Raw genomic sequence first — 18,059 nt, forward strand, 5'->3', positions numbered from 1 at the left:
AAAGGTACTTACAGAGCTGGTCTCCTCCTTTTCTTGACGTGGGTATGTTTCCTAACCAGATGAGTAGAAAATCATGGACACCATGCATTGCTAAGGGAAGGCTATGCCAATCTCTTTTATATGCCTGTGCTGCAATGAGGGGATAGTGTCTTCTAACCCCTATGGCTCATCAGTGACAATACATGTAGGTTTAAGCCTATGAGTGTTGAAGGGCAATTTAAAGGATGCCGTGTTGAATGAATTCATAGGATTCATCTCCTCTTCTTTGTCTGTCTGAGCAGATTTGTATATGCTTTCTATAGAACCGAAATGGTTTAAATTACTTCAGGTCTACAGCCATGCTGAAATACTTCTCTTTTGGTTACAGTTGAACACTTAAAGCACAGATTACCATTGCCAGTCTGCATCCTTTTCACTCACTTGCTTTAAGGCCCTCTGTGTGCACTGTGAAATGCCTGACTTTAAGCACCTCTGTTGGAAAACAATTACTGTGCCTCTAAATATGTCTGGATGTGTGTGTGCAGTGCTTGCTTCCATACAACTCTGGGCAATGAGGTCATTCTCAAAAGGAGCTGGGTCTTCCAAAAGGACAGTGCATGGCTCTGATGCAGCAGATGTTGACCTGTGGGGAGAGCTTGCCCCTGCACCAAGGCCACACTTCAAAGCAGTGCTGGGATCCAACTGCTCGTGGCTGTGGTGCTCCCGTGGCTTTGCACCATTTGTGAGCCAGAGCTGCTCCTGCCCTGATTACTTCACAGTAATGAATATAGAAAATTACAAAAAGCAATTAGAAAAGTTTTTATGTCTTACCAAATGGATCTGTATTTTTATGGGAACTGATGTGGAATTTCTTGATGCCAGCTGTTGCATTCTTGGGTAATTCTGCTGGTTTTACATGAACTTCTTTGCTCATAACTAAAAGATAATCGGCTATAAACAAATGTACTGGAAATGGGGAGAAAGAAAACAAAGAATGGTTTCCCAGAATGTCTGAAAAGAAACAGGCAAGCAAAGGCTGCAACTAGAAAATGAGTTTTCTGCTTAAAATACTGATTGTAGTTATTTTATGAAGAGCCTAGCAACTTCAGCACTGCTAAATATTTGATGAGAGCAACCAGCAACTTCCAGAAGTGCTGCTGCCTCCTACTGACTACGATTGATTCTCTGCCCACTGAAGAGCAGACTTTGCATCCTGTGCCCAAGCTGACGGCGCTCACAAGATGCTTAAGGACTAACACCTCCATTTTCTCTCCCTCTAACAATATCTGACCCCTCCCAGTCCTTTCTGGCTTTTACGCACTCTAATGGCCTGGATATTTCATGCTGAATTTCTCCTATGCAATCTTATATGTATGTGTTAGAAGAGGCAGAGCTCGTAACGTTGCTTTCAGTAGTACCAGGAGCAAAATTAAGCACCAAAGACAGCAAGCTGACAGTTACTATTTCTGTTGTGCCTCTTTCTGAAACCACATCCATGAATCCTCCCAAAGCCAACCTGCAGAGAAAATGGATCGGTTTTCATTAAATCTCTCTCCCAGGTCTCTGTGGTTTGAAAACTGCTCTCTGATGGTTAATTTCCTTTGTCATCGTGTATTTTAGATGCAGAAATTGGGCAGGGCAGCTGGCATGGCGGGGGAGGGAGGAGGGGAGAGAACGGGTGGTGTGAATATAACAAAAAGCCCTTCAATATGGGAACTCAAAATTGGTTTTGTTCTACAGAATCACTAGGTTTTGTGGCTTACGTGGTAGCTCAGTGGAGACATTTGCTTCCCAGCGTTTTCTCATAACCACAACTCATACCCCCAAATAAAAAAATATCCCTTCAAAACCACTTCCTATTAGCAGAGCATACCTTGTATTATAAAACTTGCAAGTAGACCAGTGTTGTACCATGAAGCCTATACAGGGTTGGTTTGTTTTTTCTTTTTTTCTTTTTTCCCCTGGTGTAAAAAATATACAATGCTACTGCTCACTTGTTGCAGCATAAAGGTCCAACTGGTACTGTCTGCCAAAGGCTCTGCTGCTGCTGCCCCTTCATACCTCCCCAACCCAGACCACTGTGTTACCCCTCCTTATACCTGAAACCTCACAGCGTAATGTGTTTTGCCTCCCATTTATAACAAACAATGAATCTTTCGCTGGTGTAATGAGATACTGTCCAAACAACCCACTGTCTTTCACAATTCTGTTGTAGCTGCTCCAGGGCCAGTCTTTGGATGTGATAGGGTCCTTTAAATTCTTCAGTACATTCATTTTCCCTGTCGACAGCTCTACGAAAAGCACATCTGTTTGCAAATGTGAAGTCGCATATATATAGTACTGATTGCCTTCGGTGAAAGAGGGTTGAAATGTCAGATCAGATACATGTATGTTTGTTTGTAAGTCATAAATCAGCTCGATTTCCCCCTGGACGGTCACAGTCTGGACCTGAATCCTGCCTCCATCCCCATCCGCGCTGACCAGGAAGCGCCCATCCGGTGAGATGTGAGGTGTGCCCAGCACGGCGCCGTTGGTGCCGACCACGGCATCGGTGACGCTGTCGATGAGGAGCTGTGGGGCAGCAGCCCCCCGCTGGTCCCTGCACTGCACCAGGAAGTATCCCCCCAGGTGGGTGTAGGCCATGGTCTGTGGTGCGCAGCTGTAGTTCCTGAAGCTGATGGTCTTGATGTGGGTCACTGTTTCCAGGTCGATCTTGCGGATGGTGGGTTTTGATTTGTTATAAATGAAGCCAAACCTGAAAGAGAAAACATGACACTGAAGTCATCTCCGGAAACTCAGGGGTAAGCTTGGAGAAAGAAAGAAGACAGCAAAACTGGGAGATCCCTTCCTCTTCATTCTGTGTGCAATAACGCTGTCTGGCTTCAGCAAGAAATCCCTCCTGTTTCAGTGCTTCTAAACCTGCTACAAGGAGGAACTCGGTTACAATTAGCAACCTGATGCTGGAAGCTTGAGTGTGTGCTTGGATAATGTTCTCCAGATCAGAGCTTGGGGTGTTCTGTAGGCAGGCACTAACAAGCTAAGTATTCAATCTGTTTCAGATTCGATCTGTTTCTCTGGGTGGAGAGCAGCTCTGACCTCTACATGTAACTCTACTGAGTGACCCAACGTGCCCAACCCTGCATCCGAAACTGGAGCATCGGAGGGCAGAGCAGACTGTCCCAGCAGCCTGGAAGGTAGGAGCAGAACAAGCAAAGGTGGGCTGAAGAAAAGTGTCTTTTTCTTACTCCAGAGGGCCGACAACAGTGAGCAGAGAATAAATGTTCTCTAGAAGATGGATGTTGCAGCAAAGCTGACCTTTGCTGAAGGGAAAAAAAAAAAAAAGAAGCCAGGAAAGGTTTCAGCTTAATTTGAGCAGAGCCCATAGGAGCAGCCTGTTTGTGTTCCCCTGGATTCACAGGTTGCTGGTACTGACTTAAAAAAAAAAACCCTAATTTTATGTTGAATCTCTTTTTGTCCATTCAGTGCAGAGGAAAGGGAATGAAGCGAGCACTTAATTTTGCATCTTTTCCCTGAAAGATTTAAAATTGCTTTTTGAAACATGGAGGACTGTGCTTGCTGGCACATAATAGATATTTTGCTTAAAACACTGCATTTATTATTTTTTATCCCTAATCCGTCTGTCAATGAGATGCTCAGCAATGATTTCACATCTGAGGACTGAGCCAATGCAGTGTATGATCCCATGAAAATCACTGGGCTAAGCCTCTCATTTTTCCATTATGCTCACATCCATTAGAGGCTTCACAAAATACCCGCAGTAGAGATTCATAGTGCAGAGTGTGTGGGGAAATTGAATATGGCACTTACGCTTCCCTTGGATGAATGCATTTTAAGTACACTTTAAAAGATGCTTCTCCTGACAGGATTTTTTTCCTTGAGACTTCTTCAATTCTTGGCCAAATGCCTCAAGAAGTTAAAAAAAAAAAAAAAAAAAAAAAAAAAAATAGTTCTTACACAAACTTCAATTTAAAAAAGTGGGTCAGGATGTATCTTGTGTGCACAGAGCTGCAGGAGAAGCTCAGTGCTCATGTGAGACCTGTGATGCAAAATCTCAATGAGAACCGTGCACTTAAAGAGATTGTAATAGACAGCAACCTACCCTGGGAACTCATTCACATGGCTATGCTTCCAGATATCCATCCGAAATAACAGGCAGCCAAAAGACATGCAGGAACATTTGCATACAAATATTTTGGGCTCTCAGAAGAGATTGCTTAAATATTCACCTTCCTGAGAAATGCTGCTATCACCATTTATTGTTTCTGAGTGGAGAATTTAGCATATGAACCCAGTAAGTCTCATTAGACTGTGAGCAATTATTTTTCTGTGCTGAAGGTGAGAGAAAACTGAGAAAGATCTGGCCCTGAACAAATGAAATAGGAAATTAGGCACAGTGTTGCCTGTTCTGCACGGGGAAACCTATCTGCAATTGCCTGCATTTAATATTTCTCACCAAAGATCATCTGTTTGCAGCTGATGAATTGTACTGAAGGAAAAGAAACCACAACAACCAAAACAAAAACCCAGCACATAAAAGGAGTAAAAAAAAAATTCAATTATTCCACCTTCCTATGTCTGAACCTGGACTGCACCTCCTCATCCCAATCCATTACGTGTAGCAGCCACACACCCCTGCACAGCTCTCGCTTATAACAATGGTTTAAATGCAAACTGGAAAGAGGAGGTAGGGGAAAATGAAGAGTGACAGCCATGAAGTATGTCTTATTTTATGTTTCAGCAAGCAAAGTTATTTATTTTGTATCACGTTCAACCCCAAATCATTTAAGCGTGACCCTCCGTGCTCAGTGATCATTGCAGGGAACCTAAGCTTAATGGAAGGAGTTGATTATGATTTCTGGAGAGTTTAACTTAGTTAAACTGTATTGGTGACAGGAGATGATTAAGCAGTTGTTGTAATGGGGTAAGAAGAGTATAAATTGCTGTGAAGTTATCATCCATTTTGCTAACTTTAATGGGAAGCTTCCTGTTCCTGCTGGGAAGCAGTCAGTATTACTGTAAGTTATTAGTATGTTAGTTATAAAATCTCATTAACCACTCCATCACATTAACATTCAAAACTGATAGTTCAGAGAACTGATTTTCTTCTTTCTAATGTGCACTGCGTATCATTTTTTTCTGCTCAAACCCTGCTCCTCACAGACAGAGCCAAGATTTGAACAAGCAGTTGTAAACGTGGCCTGAAGCAGAACAAACATTTACCACTAATGGCAGTAAATCTTTGATTCTAAAGCAGCACCCAGGCAGGGAAGCCAACCTTCTAACCACTGTGTTCCTGGTACCAACACACCAGGGCGATGCTGCACAGAAGCACGGCTGGCAAAGCCTGGGCCAAGGGAAGCCCAGATTTGTTCCTTGCTGTCTCAGTGCTTTGCTGAATAACAACTAACCAGCGTGCTCAGTCATTTCTCCTTTTTTTTTGTGCACAAAAATGATAAGAGTATTTAGCTCAAGCACACGCTCATTCATTAACATGGGTAAAGTGCTGTCAGGATGTTTGACGGGTCCCACTAGCAGTGAGCAGTATGGGCACTGTCGCTATTCATTAAGATAATTTCTTACCTAACGTGATTAATAATAAGATTTGTAGGTGGTATAAAGAAGTCATCCACTCCTTTGAACGGCGTGCGGATCACATGCTGCTCCTCCCCTGCGCTCGCCTCCGGTATCACCTGCAATAAATACACAGGGAAGCAGTGACTGAGGCAGAAAGGTAAATACAGATTACACAGCCAAACCTGGTACCTTGGCTTTTCCCAAGGATGCAGTAGGCTCAAATTGATTAACGGCTTCAAAATAGCGTTTGGTGTAGCTGCCTTGAAAAAGTGGGCTAATAAATAGTATTTGAGGCTTGACATTTGTAAGGTAAGTACACAACTCTGCTTTCATAAGGCATTTATATTGCAAGAAAGAGCAGTCGTGCGGAGCTGAAATAGCATGACAGCACAAAAACCACAATAATTTATTCCTCACTGTCTAAAATAAACATTTAGTTCATGGTCATATTTATTAATCTCACTTAGGTGCAGAGCGATAATTTACCAGCCTGAAGGCTCAGCCACTCACTCACAGCACTTAATTATCACTTTGAAGGAGAAGACCTGTCCATCCATCTGCCACACCATGCAGGACTCATGGGCTGTGACAAAGTCCCTTCTTCATTCCTCCCATTCTGTCCCCTAGCACAGAGACCTTTCCACTTCCTCACCGGACAGAGAGAGGCAGCTTTCAATACTTAAAATGTTCTCAAACAGTTTCCTTGGCTCAAGACGACTTCAGTCCATTCATTAGGATATTCTGTTCATGCAATGTGCAACAGCAGTTGCTTTGAATTTATGGCCACATAATTCATTGAGGGAATGCTAAAGCCTTTCAAGGTTTAGGTTCAGGCAGCTGTTCCAGCCATGCCATTTAGATTTCTTCCAATTAAACTGTTCAAGAAAGATGTCTGTTCTTGCACAGTGCTTTCTCAGGGCCACAGACAGCACTGGATGTTTCCTTCCCAGGAGCCCATCATGGCCAAACAACAGCATCCCCTCAGCCAGCTCGTGGGCCGTGTGACAAACCTCTGACATCCCAGAACTGGTGGAAATTTAGGGCAGCTTCCATGGTAGCATTTTTTTTTTGTTCAAGAACATTTGATTGCGTTTCTGCTGGTCTCATGAATAAACTTCACCAAATGAGCTGCTGGTCACCTTGTGGGAAAGACGGGGAAAAAAAAACCCAAAAGAATCTGCTGGTGTGGATGCTGATCTCAGTCACCACATGTGTAACTGCACTTTATAACGATAACAGAAAGCACTATCTGAGCTGGAGCCTCATAACAAGTTTCCAGCTGCGCAGATGGTGTGTTCTTCTCAATAATCACATGCTTGAGACATCTCTCCCTTAATTACAGAAACCTCTCACAGCTGGATGGAGGAAATTAAGTCAGAGAGAGTAAAAATAGCCCATTTTGTCTCCTTATGACCTGCACAGCCCACTGCAGTCCCCAGGCGAGGTGAACTGGCATCAGTGCCTCAGAACCTTTTTTCCTTTTGCCTCCATTCTGTTTCTGGTGCCTTTTCCTGGAAATGCTCAGAGTGCACCCTCTGCCTGTGCTGTTCTCAGGTCAGAAAGCAAAGAACCCCTTCCCCACGCCATCCTCACGCTGTCAGGGAATGCTTTCATGCAGCCCTAGAAGCAAATTTTGTGGTGCAGTGAATATTCACCCTTCTTCTGTGGGTCTGGAAAGGTTGGGCAGCAAGTGCTGGAAATTAACTGCTGCAGTAGGGAACGCCTGGCTGGATCAGATCAGGGCTGGTGTTGGTTTGTCAGAGGACATACAGCAGCAGCAAAACGCCCAATTAGACGCCTGCGCTTCTGTGCCATCGACACGAGACGAGCAAATCCCACAGGGCCATGCAAAAAAGGAAGCTAATTGGGATGGCCGAGCCCGTGTGCACCGCCGTGCCCTGAAAACCTACAGTGCTGCTGAGCACAGGCAGCAAAAAAACAGAGTCGCAGACACAAAACGTGCCCCTCAGGTCCTGTTTTGCTCTTTATGCCTCTTTCATGCCATTGAGAGTTGTATTTTTTTTTTTTTTTTTTTTCTTTTTTTGGCTTCTTTTATTTTTTGGGGGGGAGAAGATGTGAAGCTGGATTTACAGAACACTATCACTGACTTCTCCTTTTTACTTCATCATACACAGCTTTCAGAAGCACTGAACAAACTACCTTCTCTCTTATGATTTGCATTTTACTCTGAGAAGAATGCTGTTGTGCCATCACCACTGGGAAAGAATAAAAGAAAGCTGAAGGCTTGTGAGAGAGAAGCCACAAAATAAACAGAGTTTAAGGAAAACAAGAAACAATTTAGTGCATAGGCAGAAAACTTGGACTCCCAGATTAAAGGCTGTTAAATTACTTGCAAGCAGCCCACCACCCACCATGCTCAGCAATGGAAGGACTCACCTGCAGTGTTGGCGACGATCGCCGCATATCACCCCAGCTCAGCACCCACACCTGGTCGTGGGATTTGTCATAATGCAGTTTGGTTGGCAAAGGGTCCACGTCCACAGACTTTAAAAAAAAATAAAATAGGAGATGATACATGTTTACATAGTGACACAAATGTCCCTAGGCACATGGCAGATACATTAGCTCACTGCTGACATTCCCATGTACCTCTGCTACACTCATTTGTAAGCTTTGTACAGTTTCCTTCAAATCAATCTGGTGATCAGCAGCAGCTCCAGCAATAGAAAAGCTGGCTGCTCAGCTTCATTCTCTGGCTGCACCTCTTGCTCTGTTGCTTGCAGCCAGCAACTCAGGGGTCAACTTCTGCCCCAGCCCCACCTGCATCAGTTCATTCTTCCTGACCTCCTCAGAATGGTGAAGGAGCACCATTTTAGCAGCGTAGCTGCAAACCCAACTGCAGTTGCAGCCCTGAGATGATGATAAGCAGCTCATAAGGGATTCTTTTCCTGGCAGTGTGGTTTCAGAATGACATAGTGTGGTCTCATGGGTGAAAATAACACAGGTGCAGCAGCACGCAGAGTGATGTCAGATCCCCTGGCCAGAAACCCATTTTTGTTTTCCCACAGCAAAGTCTGTTGCCATCAGTGAATAAAGAGTTCCCCTTGTAGGTACCTGCACAGCTTTCTGTGTCTGGATGTCAATGATCATTACTCTGTTCTGCTTAGGCTGTGTCACATAGATATACTTGTCTCGGACATTGACTGCAGAGGCCCAGAGGCAGGACTGAGTGCCTTCCCCTTCCACTCTGGGACAGATCTCCTCCTGCAGAAACAAAAAGGAGGAAAAGAGGCTTACTGTCTGCAAATTCTGAGTGTGGAGCAGTATGAAGTTTGGCTTTGAAAACCACAGAAAACAATTCCACGATGGCTTTTTTAAAATTATTATTTCCTGTCTTGGAAAATGTGAAATAATTACTCGGCGTGGCACTGTGCTGCAGCCTGGCTCTGCCCCAGGACATCACGCAGCCGGACCTCTGGCAGACACACACTGCATTTAAATGATGATGTTGTCTGTGGATCTGCATTTTGAAGGACACCCTGGTTTATCAAGACTAGCAGTGCTGTCAGCATTTATATTAACTACATCACAGCTTTATATTTTTTCATACGGTCTTCATTTTCAGCTCGGGAGAGCCTGCCCTGTGATGGCTGTGAACAAAGACATGAGAGCGAAGCAGGCAGGATCCCATCAGATGTGGCTTTGACATAGAAACTTACCCTGTTCCAAAGGAACCAAATCCAGACGCTCTGGACCAAACCCTGATCTCAGCTGCCTTGTGCCCTATTCTGTTTCAGATCTCTGAGCCCTGTGCACAACCTGTACTTGCTTCCACGGTAGCTCAATGGGACCCCAAGTAGGAAAAGCGACACGGGATCTCAGCAGAATCATTTCTCTTTCTCCTGAATTTCCCTTCTGCTGAGATGCTTTATGGGAACAAGCATTTGTGTTGGACCCAGCTGTGATGTGGAAAGGACAAACCAAAGGGAATGTGTCCAACAGCACAAATGTTTGGTTTAAATCCTGTCAGCACAGCAGCCGGGTCACTTTAAATGATGGCACTGCCCCTAGGGGGGAAGCAAATGGAGCAGCAAAGCTTGCTCAGAGAAAGAGGATGCAGAAACAAAAGCAGTGCCACCACCAAGTCTGTGTCAGAGCAATGAGTGGGAATACAGAGATTGCACCTGCAAGCAGCACAGCCCTGTCAAGAACTTGCTGGAGGCCACATGCAAGGGATGAAGTGATACTACCATACAGCATGCTGCAAAAGCACCAAACAGATTCTGGACTGCCCTCCTCATCCTGAGAGCACCTTGGCCACAGCACCCACCCCACCAAGGAGAGCTCACCCCTCTTTTCTGCTACACTGCTTTGCTGCACTTCTAATAGCAAACAAAACCACTTTTAGTGTAGGAACCATCCTAAAACTGCAGGATGATATCACTGTCCACATGGCAAACACTCAAGATGCTGAAAGGGAAAAAAAAAAAAAAAAAAAAGCCAAACCTCCCTTGAGCATGGCAAAGGGCCCTGTGATATCTGCAGGAAATGCTGAAAGGTCTCTCTGTAAGGCAGCCAAATAATGGTGATAAAAATCCCTTTCATGCCCACTACTGTGCTGACATTCTCTCTCTAAGTGCCCTCTCTCTGCAGCGCTTTGCAGTCGTTTCTCCAGAACCACCCCTTCGACATTTACAGCTCTCTGTAAAGGAAGGACAAGGTGTGTACTCCCTTCTGACGTAACAGCTGAAGTGTGGGTTAATAATATTAAGTCCATGCTAAGGGCTAAGGGCCAATTCTGGGGTGAGCATCGGTGGGTTTCCAGTAAGGTTTATAAATACATCAGTGGGAAAAAAAAACCCACCAACAAACCCAAATCAACAAAACATTATCAACCACAAACATAGGAGACTTGGCAGAACACCGAATGCAGACTCACAAGAAGATGGTGACCCACGGCAGCAATGAACTGAAAGCAAGGCTGAGCCCTTTTCCTCAGAAGGGAAGGAACCACACGCTCAGCTCTCTCTGTTAATTGGGTCTTCCCATAAAACTAAGCAATGGAGTGATTAAGAAAGCATCTCTTAAGCCTGTCCCTTAAGGAGATGCAATAGTTCATAGCATCATAGAATCACAGAATCACAAGGTTGGAAAGGACCTACAAGATCATCTAGTCCAACCGTCCTCCCATCACCACTGCTACCACAAGCACTAAGCCATATCTCACAGCTCCTCATCCAGACACCTCTTGAATATTGCCAAGGACAGAGACTCCAGCACCTCCCTGTGCAGCCATTCCAGCACCTGACCACTCTCTGAGAGAAATAGTTCTTCCTTATGTCTAACCTAAACCTCCTCTGGTACAACTTGCGGCCATTCCCTTAGGTCCTCTTTGTTGCCTGGGAGAATGTATTTCTGTGCAGTACACACACACAGGTCACTGGGAATGCTTGGCCTCCTGGCGGCCATCCTCTCCACATCCCTCCTTGCCTCCCTGCTGTGCTTTAATCTGGGAAATTAATCCCCCACTTCTCCCACGTGGAGGTCTCTTAATTTTCAAGAGTAGATGATGCACCCCAGGGATGCTGTGTGAAGCCCACCAAGGTCCAACCTTTGAGGCAACAACAACCTTTCAAGAGAGACTAAGAAACATTTCCCAGCCGTCAGCTTCAGGACTTACATAACTGGAGAAGATCCTCTCCTCGGGCCTGATGTGCCTCCGGATTTCACATTCGTTTGGCTGAAGGACTGTGATCCCATCATCAGAAAAGACATAGAACATATTCCCGACGCTCAGGCCTTGAAGGGAAATAAAGCAAAAGAAGCAGAATTTTTTCTGTATGTATCCTCCCCAAACAAAACCTGCCCTACATAAACGTTGGTCATTCGGATGCAGTCGGTGCATTCACAAAATCAAATTTCATGTCACAACGAGGGCTTCAAGGAGTGGAGAGGTACAGACACCTTCAAAAATGCTTTGCCTTGGTGGCTGCAGCCGTGCACGAGTGTCACTGCTCAGCTCTACACCGATGCACACAGCAGGACGTGGTTCACACAGCCCCTGCACGACACTGTGACCAACTGCGACTGCCATTTTGTTTCCCTATGAGTTCATTCAATATGGTTTGCTAATAATTTGAACTGAGAGAGAAGTTTTAGCTCAAATTAGTCATAGGGTTGTCCTATTAGATCAACTTCTCACACCATGCAAAATGCATGTGCTTAAAGGCTGTCCACAAATAAAAATATATCCTCTACTTCCTCAAACTCAATGATAGCCACCAAAACAAATACATTTTTGAAATCTTGCAAACTGTAATTCACAAATGTGGAGTACTTCAGCATTGCAATAGCACTCACTTATCCACAACAGGGGCATTCCAGGAGATTTGGGGAGCTGTCTGTCACTGCTTTGCTTTTAGGTCACGCTTTCTCATTTCTGTCATGCAGAAATGTCATGAAACACTGACAATTTAGTCCTTCAGCTACATGCAGTTGCAGGAATGTGCATCTTTAAGAAATGTTTGGGATCTTTTCCAACACTCAAGTTAGAAAGATCCGAGCATCATTTCTTTTTTAGTTTTTTAAATAATCTTTTTTGGTACCATCACCAATAAATGTTTGCAATGACCACTGTCACCCCCAGTAATGTTGATAGTGTACTTATCTGCCAACAGTATGGTGTTAATTTGTAATTTCTTGTTGATTATATTTTGAGCTTAGAGAAGTTCCCAGTTCTACGGATCTGAACATCACAGTGCCTTCAGCTGGACCAGTGGTAGCAGCTGCCTACAGGGTTTCTCACTTCTCAGAGGTGGATTGCAGGATTAAGGCAAATCATCATAGCAGAACTTCACAGTATGAACTCATGTAATTTGGACAAATGTCTTTTTTGGAGAATTTCATTCAGTATAGAGTTCAGTGAGGCTAGGAGGGTTTTTTGAGTTAAAAAGCCCTCTATTTGCGCCAACTAAGTGGCTTCAGAGTACAACTTCTCAGCATCGGGTGTTGCTGTTTGGACAGTGTTGAAGCTGAGTCTCTCTACAACACAGCACAGAAATACCCTGGTTTGGGCACCAGGAGCTGGGATCCTCAGATGTGATGCCACAAGAGGGATCATGCACAGAGAAAAAAAGGCACTGAACTCCCATTGACAACTAAGTTACCTTATTGGCTGAGTGCTCATTTTATGAATATAAGGTTAAAGCATTTCACTGGGGCATTTTGGACCAAAATCTGCGCTCGCAGCATGCACACAGCTCCCACCTGCTGCAATGGGATTTGAGTGAACACATCAGAGCTTGGCCCCACCTGGAATGAGTGCACAACACTTCCACAAGGAAAAGGTTTTAATCCTAACAAGTGGAAACAGGCAGGCAACAAACTATGATCATTGTGAAGATGCTCACCGTTATTTTCATGCACAATAGCAGCATGATTATCTGATGCTCCGAATACAATGAATGTGTATTTCAGAATTGAGGCCTCAATTTGTCACAGAATTACTTTTGTAATGATTTCACCTCAGTAGGCTTTGACTGGGCAAGTCCCACCACTTACTTTGGAGTAAAACGAGTGCAAGCTTTCCTGGTGACTGGACACCATTTCCTAATGGCAGTGAGGTACACTGAGGGTGCACCCTTGTCAGAGTTTATGGAATGAAATCAACATGCTTTTGCAGTCAGTAACCTTCACACTGATTTTTAAACAAAGCAAGCTTTTTGCTAGGCAAACTTAAGTGTTCTGCTGTGACTTGAAAGGTATTGCCTAGTCTTGGTTGGGGTACAAACATGAACAAGCCCATGGGAACCAGCAAAACGTCCTCTCTGGGACACTTGCTGGCTGAAGATGCACCAACAAGAGCTTTCCTTATTTGAGGAAGAGTCCCATCTAAGACAGGTGAATTTGTCACTGGGGAATACTCTCCTCTGATCCAATATGTGAATAATTCTCCTCAGTTTAATCTAAACGCTTGGAAGTATTTTAGAACTTACATAAGGTAACTAAAAGGCTTTCAGCTTTTTAAGTGCGTGCCTTTATATAACTGATGGCTGCCAGCTGCCACGATAGGCTCCCGTTATCCAAGAATAAAGCAAGCAACACTCACTGTGAAAACAAAGGCTGGCATGAAAACAAATCTCTACTTTACAATTGGGCTACTCATAGCTTTTTATGTGCAAAAACTAAGAACTTACTCGCATTTTTTACTTGCCCATACTTGCATTGAATAAATATTTCACGAGCTTCCAGTCTCACGTTTAACTGGCAGGTCATGCTGTGCGCACTCACTTGTGGAGCTTTCCTTCTGCGTGGTCTATGAAAGGTGTTGAGGACAGACTGACTTAAAGTGACAAACTACTTGTGATGCGGCTCTGACTTGCAGCAAAAGCTTGTTCTGTGCAGCGTTCTGACTGGGGTCTTCCTAAGGCCTCTAGCTGACACAGGCATTGTGCCGTGAGGATGTGATCATTTAAAGGGAGCTCAAGTCTACCAACCCATCTGTTAATACTTCCCTTTGCGTACACAGACACTTTCATTTTAACAGAATATGTTAAAATGCAAAAACCGAGGCACCACTCCTCTCTCCAGGCTTTCTCTGTGCCACATTTCACATGCTTGATTCCATTCAGTGGATTCTTTGCCTGGAATGGAGGTACTGGACAAATACTACAGAATGCAGCTGGGAATAAACCGCCTTTAAAGATGCTGAATTGCTTAGGAACATCAGCAGCAAATCTGCTCTCAATGCCTGTGTTTTCCCTGTGAACTGCTCATAATTTGTTAAAAATGAGCAAGGTTGATAAGCATCAAGTCCAAATTGTTAAGTAAAGTTATATTAAGACTTTTTTGCAACCAACTTTTTAGTTTTCATTAAGCATTACTATGCTTCTACACCTGATAGAGTTATTCAACTACTTTCTTTAAAAAGGAGCACGAGGGATGATTAGATGCACTAAAGATTTAACTTTTAAGCAGAAATTCTTAGTGCCTGGAATGCCATTTTAAGGACCACTGGCAGTGTAAAGGCACTCTTTGTGGCCATGCATCAGGCACCTGCAGGTGGCATATTTGGGGATAAAAGCTGGAGAACTGTTTCATATGGTCTCCAACTGGCTGCTCTGGATGGGTGCACATACCTGCACTACCAGTAGGACCTCAGGTGCACCCTGGGGCAGCACTGGTCACCGAGGGCTGGCATTTTCCTTCTGCTCCCAAAACCATTTGAGCAAATCAGAGAGCTCTAAGCCAACGCATGGAGCACAGCTCTCATTTGAGTAGATGCGGGCATTCCTTATGACATGGTCTCCAAAGCCCTTTCCTAAGCCATCACCTGAACAGAGGGGTGTTAGCAGCAGGCAGCTCTGCTGTGCACAGAGACCTCCATGGGGCTGGAATGGCTGCAAGGTCCTGGCTTCCCCACATGCACGTGGCAGACCTACGAAGCAGCTCCTTGGGCAACTCAGGAGCCTTCTCCCTGCAGGATGCCCACTGTGGGCATCTCACTGTGTGTTTTAGGAACATTCACAGTACTAGTGCATACAAAATCAAATCAGCTCTGACTTCAGGTGCTTCCACAGTATATTCGAGTCAATTAGCTGTTTAGGATGCTTTACCTCTCATTTAGCTTCCAAGGTACGCAGATGTTGACCTTGTGCAGGGCACACTATAAATTTAATCGAACTAAAGATCTTAACTGCCAATTAAAACAAGGAGAAACAGGGCAACCTTTACCCTGCATCGATTTAAAGGACGGAGGAAAGTAAAACTTGAGGGATTTTTTTCTGCTTAACAGACAAGAACACCATTTTGTTGCTCACCTAGTAAACATCAATACATGCTACTGAGGAGAAAGGGCTTGAATTGTTTGCTTACAAATGCAGCGTATTGAATTTATGCCTTACTTGGTCGATTATGGTAATTTGGGAGCACTTCTGACACTTGCATAATTGTTAACGTAGCTTGAGAATCTCAGGCTACTTGCTTTGGTGGCAGTTTATATAAAATCTGCATTTTTATGTATTTTATCTATTATTATTTCACGGTGGGAAAACGTAAGAAGCTATCAGCAGGACTGACATTGCTGGAGCAACACCTCTCAATTGAATACGTTAGCTTTTAAACTTCTGCTCTGTACGTAATGTGGTAACTGCAAACGTTGGCAGAGTTAGTGGCAGGTCAGTGGAGAATGGCCCATCATGGAATTACTAAAGCAGACAAGCACATTATCACTACGACAAAAGAACTTTACTGCAGTACCTTCCTCTCGCCACAGTATGTTTGCAACTGCAGCATCAGAAAATTGGGGAAGCCAGAAAATAATCAAGAAAAAGAAAAAAAAAACAAAGCAATGTCAAAATTCTCATTGTAGCAAGTAACTGGATTAATATGCACGTTTAAATGAACTGTTTAACTTGTGAAAAGTCCGAAACATTCATCCCAACACAGCAAACCATCAGGACAGGTGCTTATTTCAGAACACATCTGCTCTGCATGGAGGCAATTCTGAAGCTATGAGGCGGGCCAAATCCTCGCTGATAGGAAGACAGCTTCAGCCTGTGCAAAGATCAAAGCCTCACAGAACTGAAGATGCCATCTTCAAATGTAATTGGAGGTACGGTACAGGCTGTGACTTTCCTACAGTTCCAGTGAGCACACATGATATCTTTCAGAAGCTGGAGATGGGCAGTTATGGCAGCTACACGCTTTGCAGCATTTCTTCTCTGAATTTCATGCAAGAGCTGCATTTTGTTTTAGGATTCAGACCCTACATCTATATTTGAATTTCTATTTAGGATACATCCAATTATTTCTCAACATACTGTAATTTTCCTTGCTCAAGTATTCATGATATTAACAAGAGTACATAAATCTGTTTAATGAGGAAAGGAATATATTTCCTGAAGAATTGCCATGAGAATGCATATTTATCGCCAACTTCTGTATTAACAGCCAGAAAATAGCAAAAATCACATTTGCACCTAGACTTTTAGTATCACCAAGAACCCAGGCAATCTCCCAGGTAGTTAAGGCAGCAGAATTAAGAAGGCTCACAGGCCTCTGTGAGCTTTTCCATAGGGACAACTAATCACCTCCTTCATTAATTGTGTTCTGGGGACAGCACAGACAAGGCAACAGTGCCACACTCCAGTGGGAGACACGCAGCTAGGAGTTGCTGCGAGAACATTTATCTCTGAAGTGGAAGATAATTTCATGCCAAGGGAAACCTATTTTGCTAGTCAGAGATGTAAATAAAGACAAAATAAATAACCCAATCAGAGCATCTTTCAAGCATCTAAATATCTGAGAAATTCAACTTGCAACTAGCTGAAAAAGTCTTGTACAGGAAACAAAAAAATGTATTTCTGAAACCGTATCTCGTGCCACAAAATATTACATTTTGGGTTCTTTGATATCCAAAAATACTGCCAGTTCATTACTTCAGTAAAGTTGTTACCCACACCAGCACAGTTCTGGCACATGAAAGGCATCACCGTCCTGCACATGCGGTTTTACCTTCCCCACACAACTCCTTCTCAAAACCATAACCAATCCTCACGACTCAGAGCCCCACGTAATGCATGCAATGGATTACATTATTAAACTGCATTTGTCTCATCTCACTTTAAATACGCTTTAAAGAAAGAAATATGTGGTAAATGAAGCTTACGGGTCTTTCTTGCAGAATCTTCTATGAAAAGTGAAGATATGTCCTCGTCCACTCCCACTTCATTTTTAGCAATGCAGGTGTAGGCACCAGTGTCTTCATACCGAACACTGCTGATGTGGAGCTCACTCCCGTTTGCTGCAAGAGAGAAACCCATGAGCAGAGCTCCTGATCGCTGCTGTGCAGCTCCATCACAGCCTGCTGCTCCCATGACAGCAGGGGCTTTGGGGGAATCCTTATGAGAGCTGATGTGTTGCTTCTTTCCATCAGCACATACAAACTTGGTGCCAGAAATGAACAAAGGAAAATACGGAAGGTGGACAGTAAGTTAAAGGCATGCCTTGTTAAATATTGCTTGGTTCAGTGGAAAAACAAAATTAACACATCCACTTTGCAAATGGTTTTTTTTACCACATCGCCAGAAAGTCACGTTTGGGAGAGGTCTCTCAAAACGCCTCCCATCATTTTGATTTCCCAAGTGGGATCATTATCCAAAACCTTTGGAAGATTTTGTGATGCTGCACCCAAGACAAGAGTAGCTGTGCTGCCAGTGCTGGTGGAGGGCTGCAATGCACCGTGGCACAGGGCAGCAAGGAGCTGTTTTTTAATAGTTTTGCAATTTGCAAAGAAATACGATCGATTTTCACTGTCTGTTACATCCTTATTTGCAACGTAGGGACCAACAGAAGGCGGCTGAGGAAAGACACGAACAAACCATGTAATGCGTCAGACCCAAACAATTTAATGCACTGTTCCTCTGATGTGCAAAGACATACGCAGGAGGAAAGGCAGCGAAGAATCAGGAGCAATGTCTTTTAACAGAGCACTGTTACCACTTATATCAATCAATACTGTCTTT

The 18,059-nt window shown here is 43.9% G+C and overlaps 1 protein-coding gene across 1 annotated transcript in view; it reads right to left on the reverse strand.

The window, feature by feature from the left end:
• Positions 1-783: 783 nt before the first annotated feature.
• Positions 784-18,059, reverse strand: part of FSTL4 (follistatin like 4) — a 182,702-nt gene continuing 165,426 nt past the window's right edge. The window contains exons 10-16 of the mRNA XM_042881584.1: positions 17,204-17,338; positions 15,793-15,819; positions 11,216-11,334; positions 8,650-8,799; positions 7,972-8,079; positions 5,581-5,690; positions 784-2,734 (exon numbers count right to left, since the gene is read on the reverse strand). Of these exons, the coding sequence (XP_042737518.1) occupies positions 2,035-2,734; positions 5,581-5,690; positions 7,972-8,079; positions 8,650-8,799; positions 11,216-11,334; positions 15,793-15,819; positions 17,204-17,338 (1,349 nt within the window). The 3' untranslated portion in view covers positions 784-2,034. The remainder of the gene's footprint in view (positions 2,735-5,580; positions 5,691-7,971; positions 8,080-8,649; positions 8,800-11,215; positions 11,335-15,792; positions 15,820-17,203; positions 17,339-18,059) is intronic.

Source organism: Lagopus leucura, unplaced genomic scaffold (genome assembly GCF_019238085.1).
Source record: "Lagopus leucura isolate 7727_CA_CO unplaced genomic scaffold, USGS_WTPT01 Super-Scaffold_100030, whole genome shotgun sequence".
NCBI classification, from domain to species: Eukaryota; Metazoa; Chordata; class Aves; order Galliformes; family Phasianidae; genus Lagopus; species Lagopus leucura.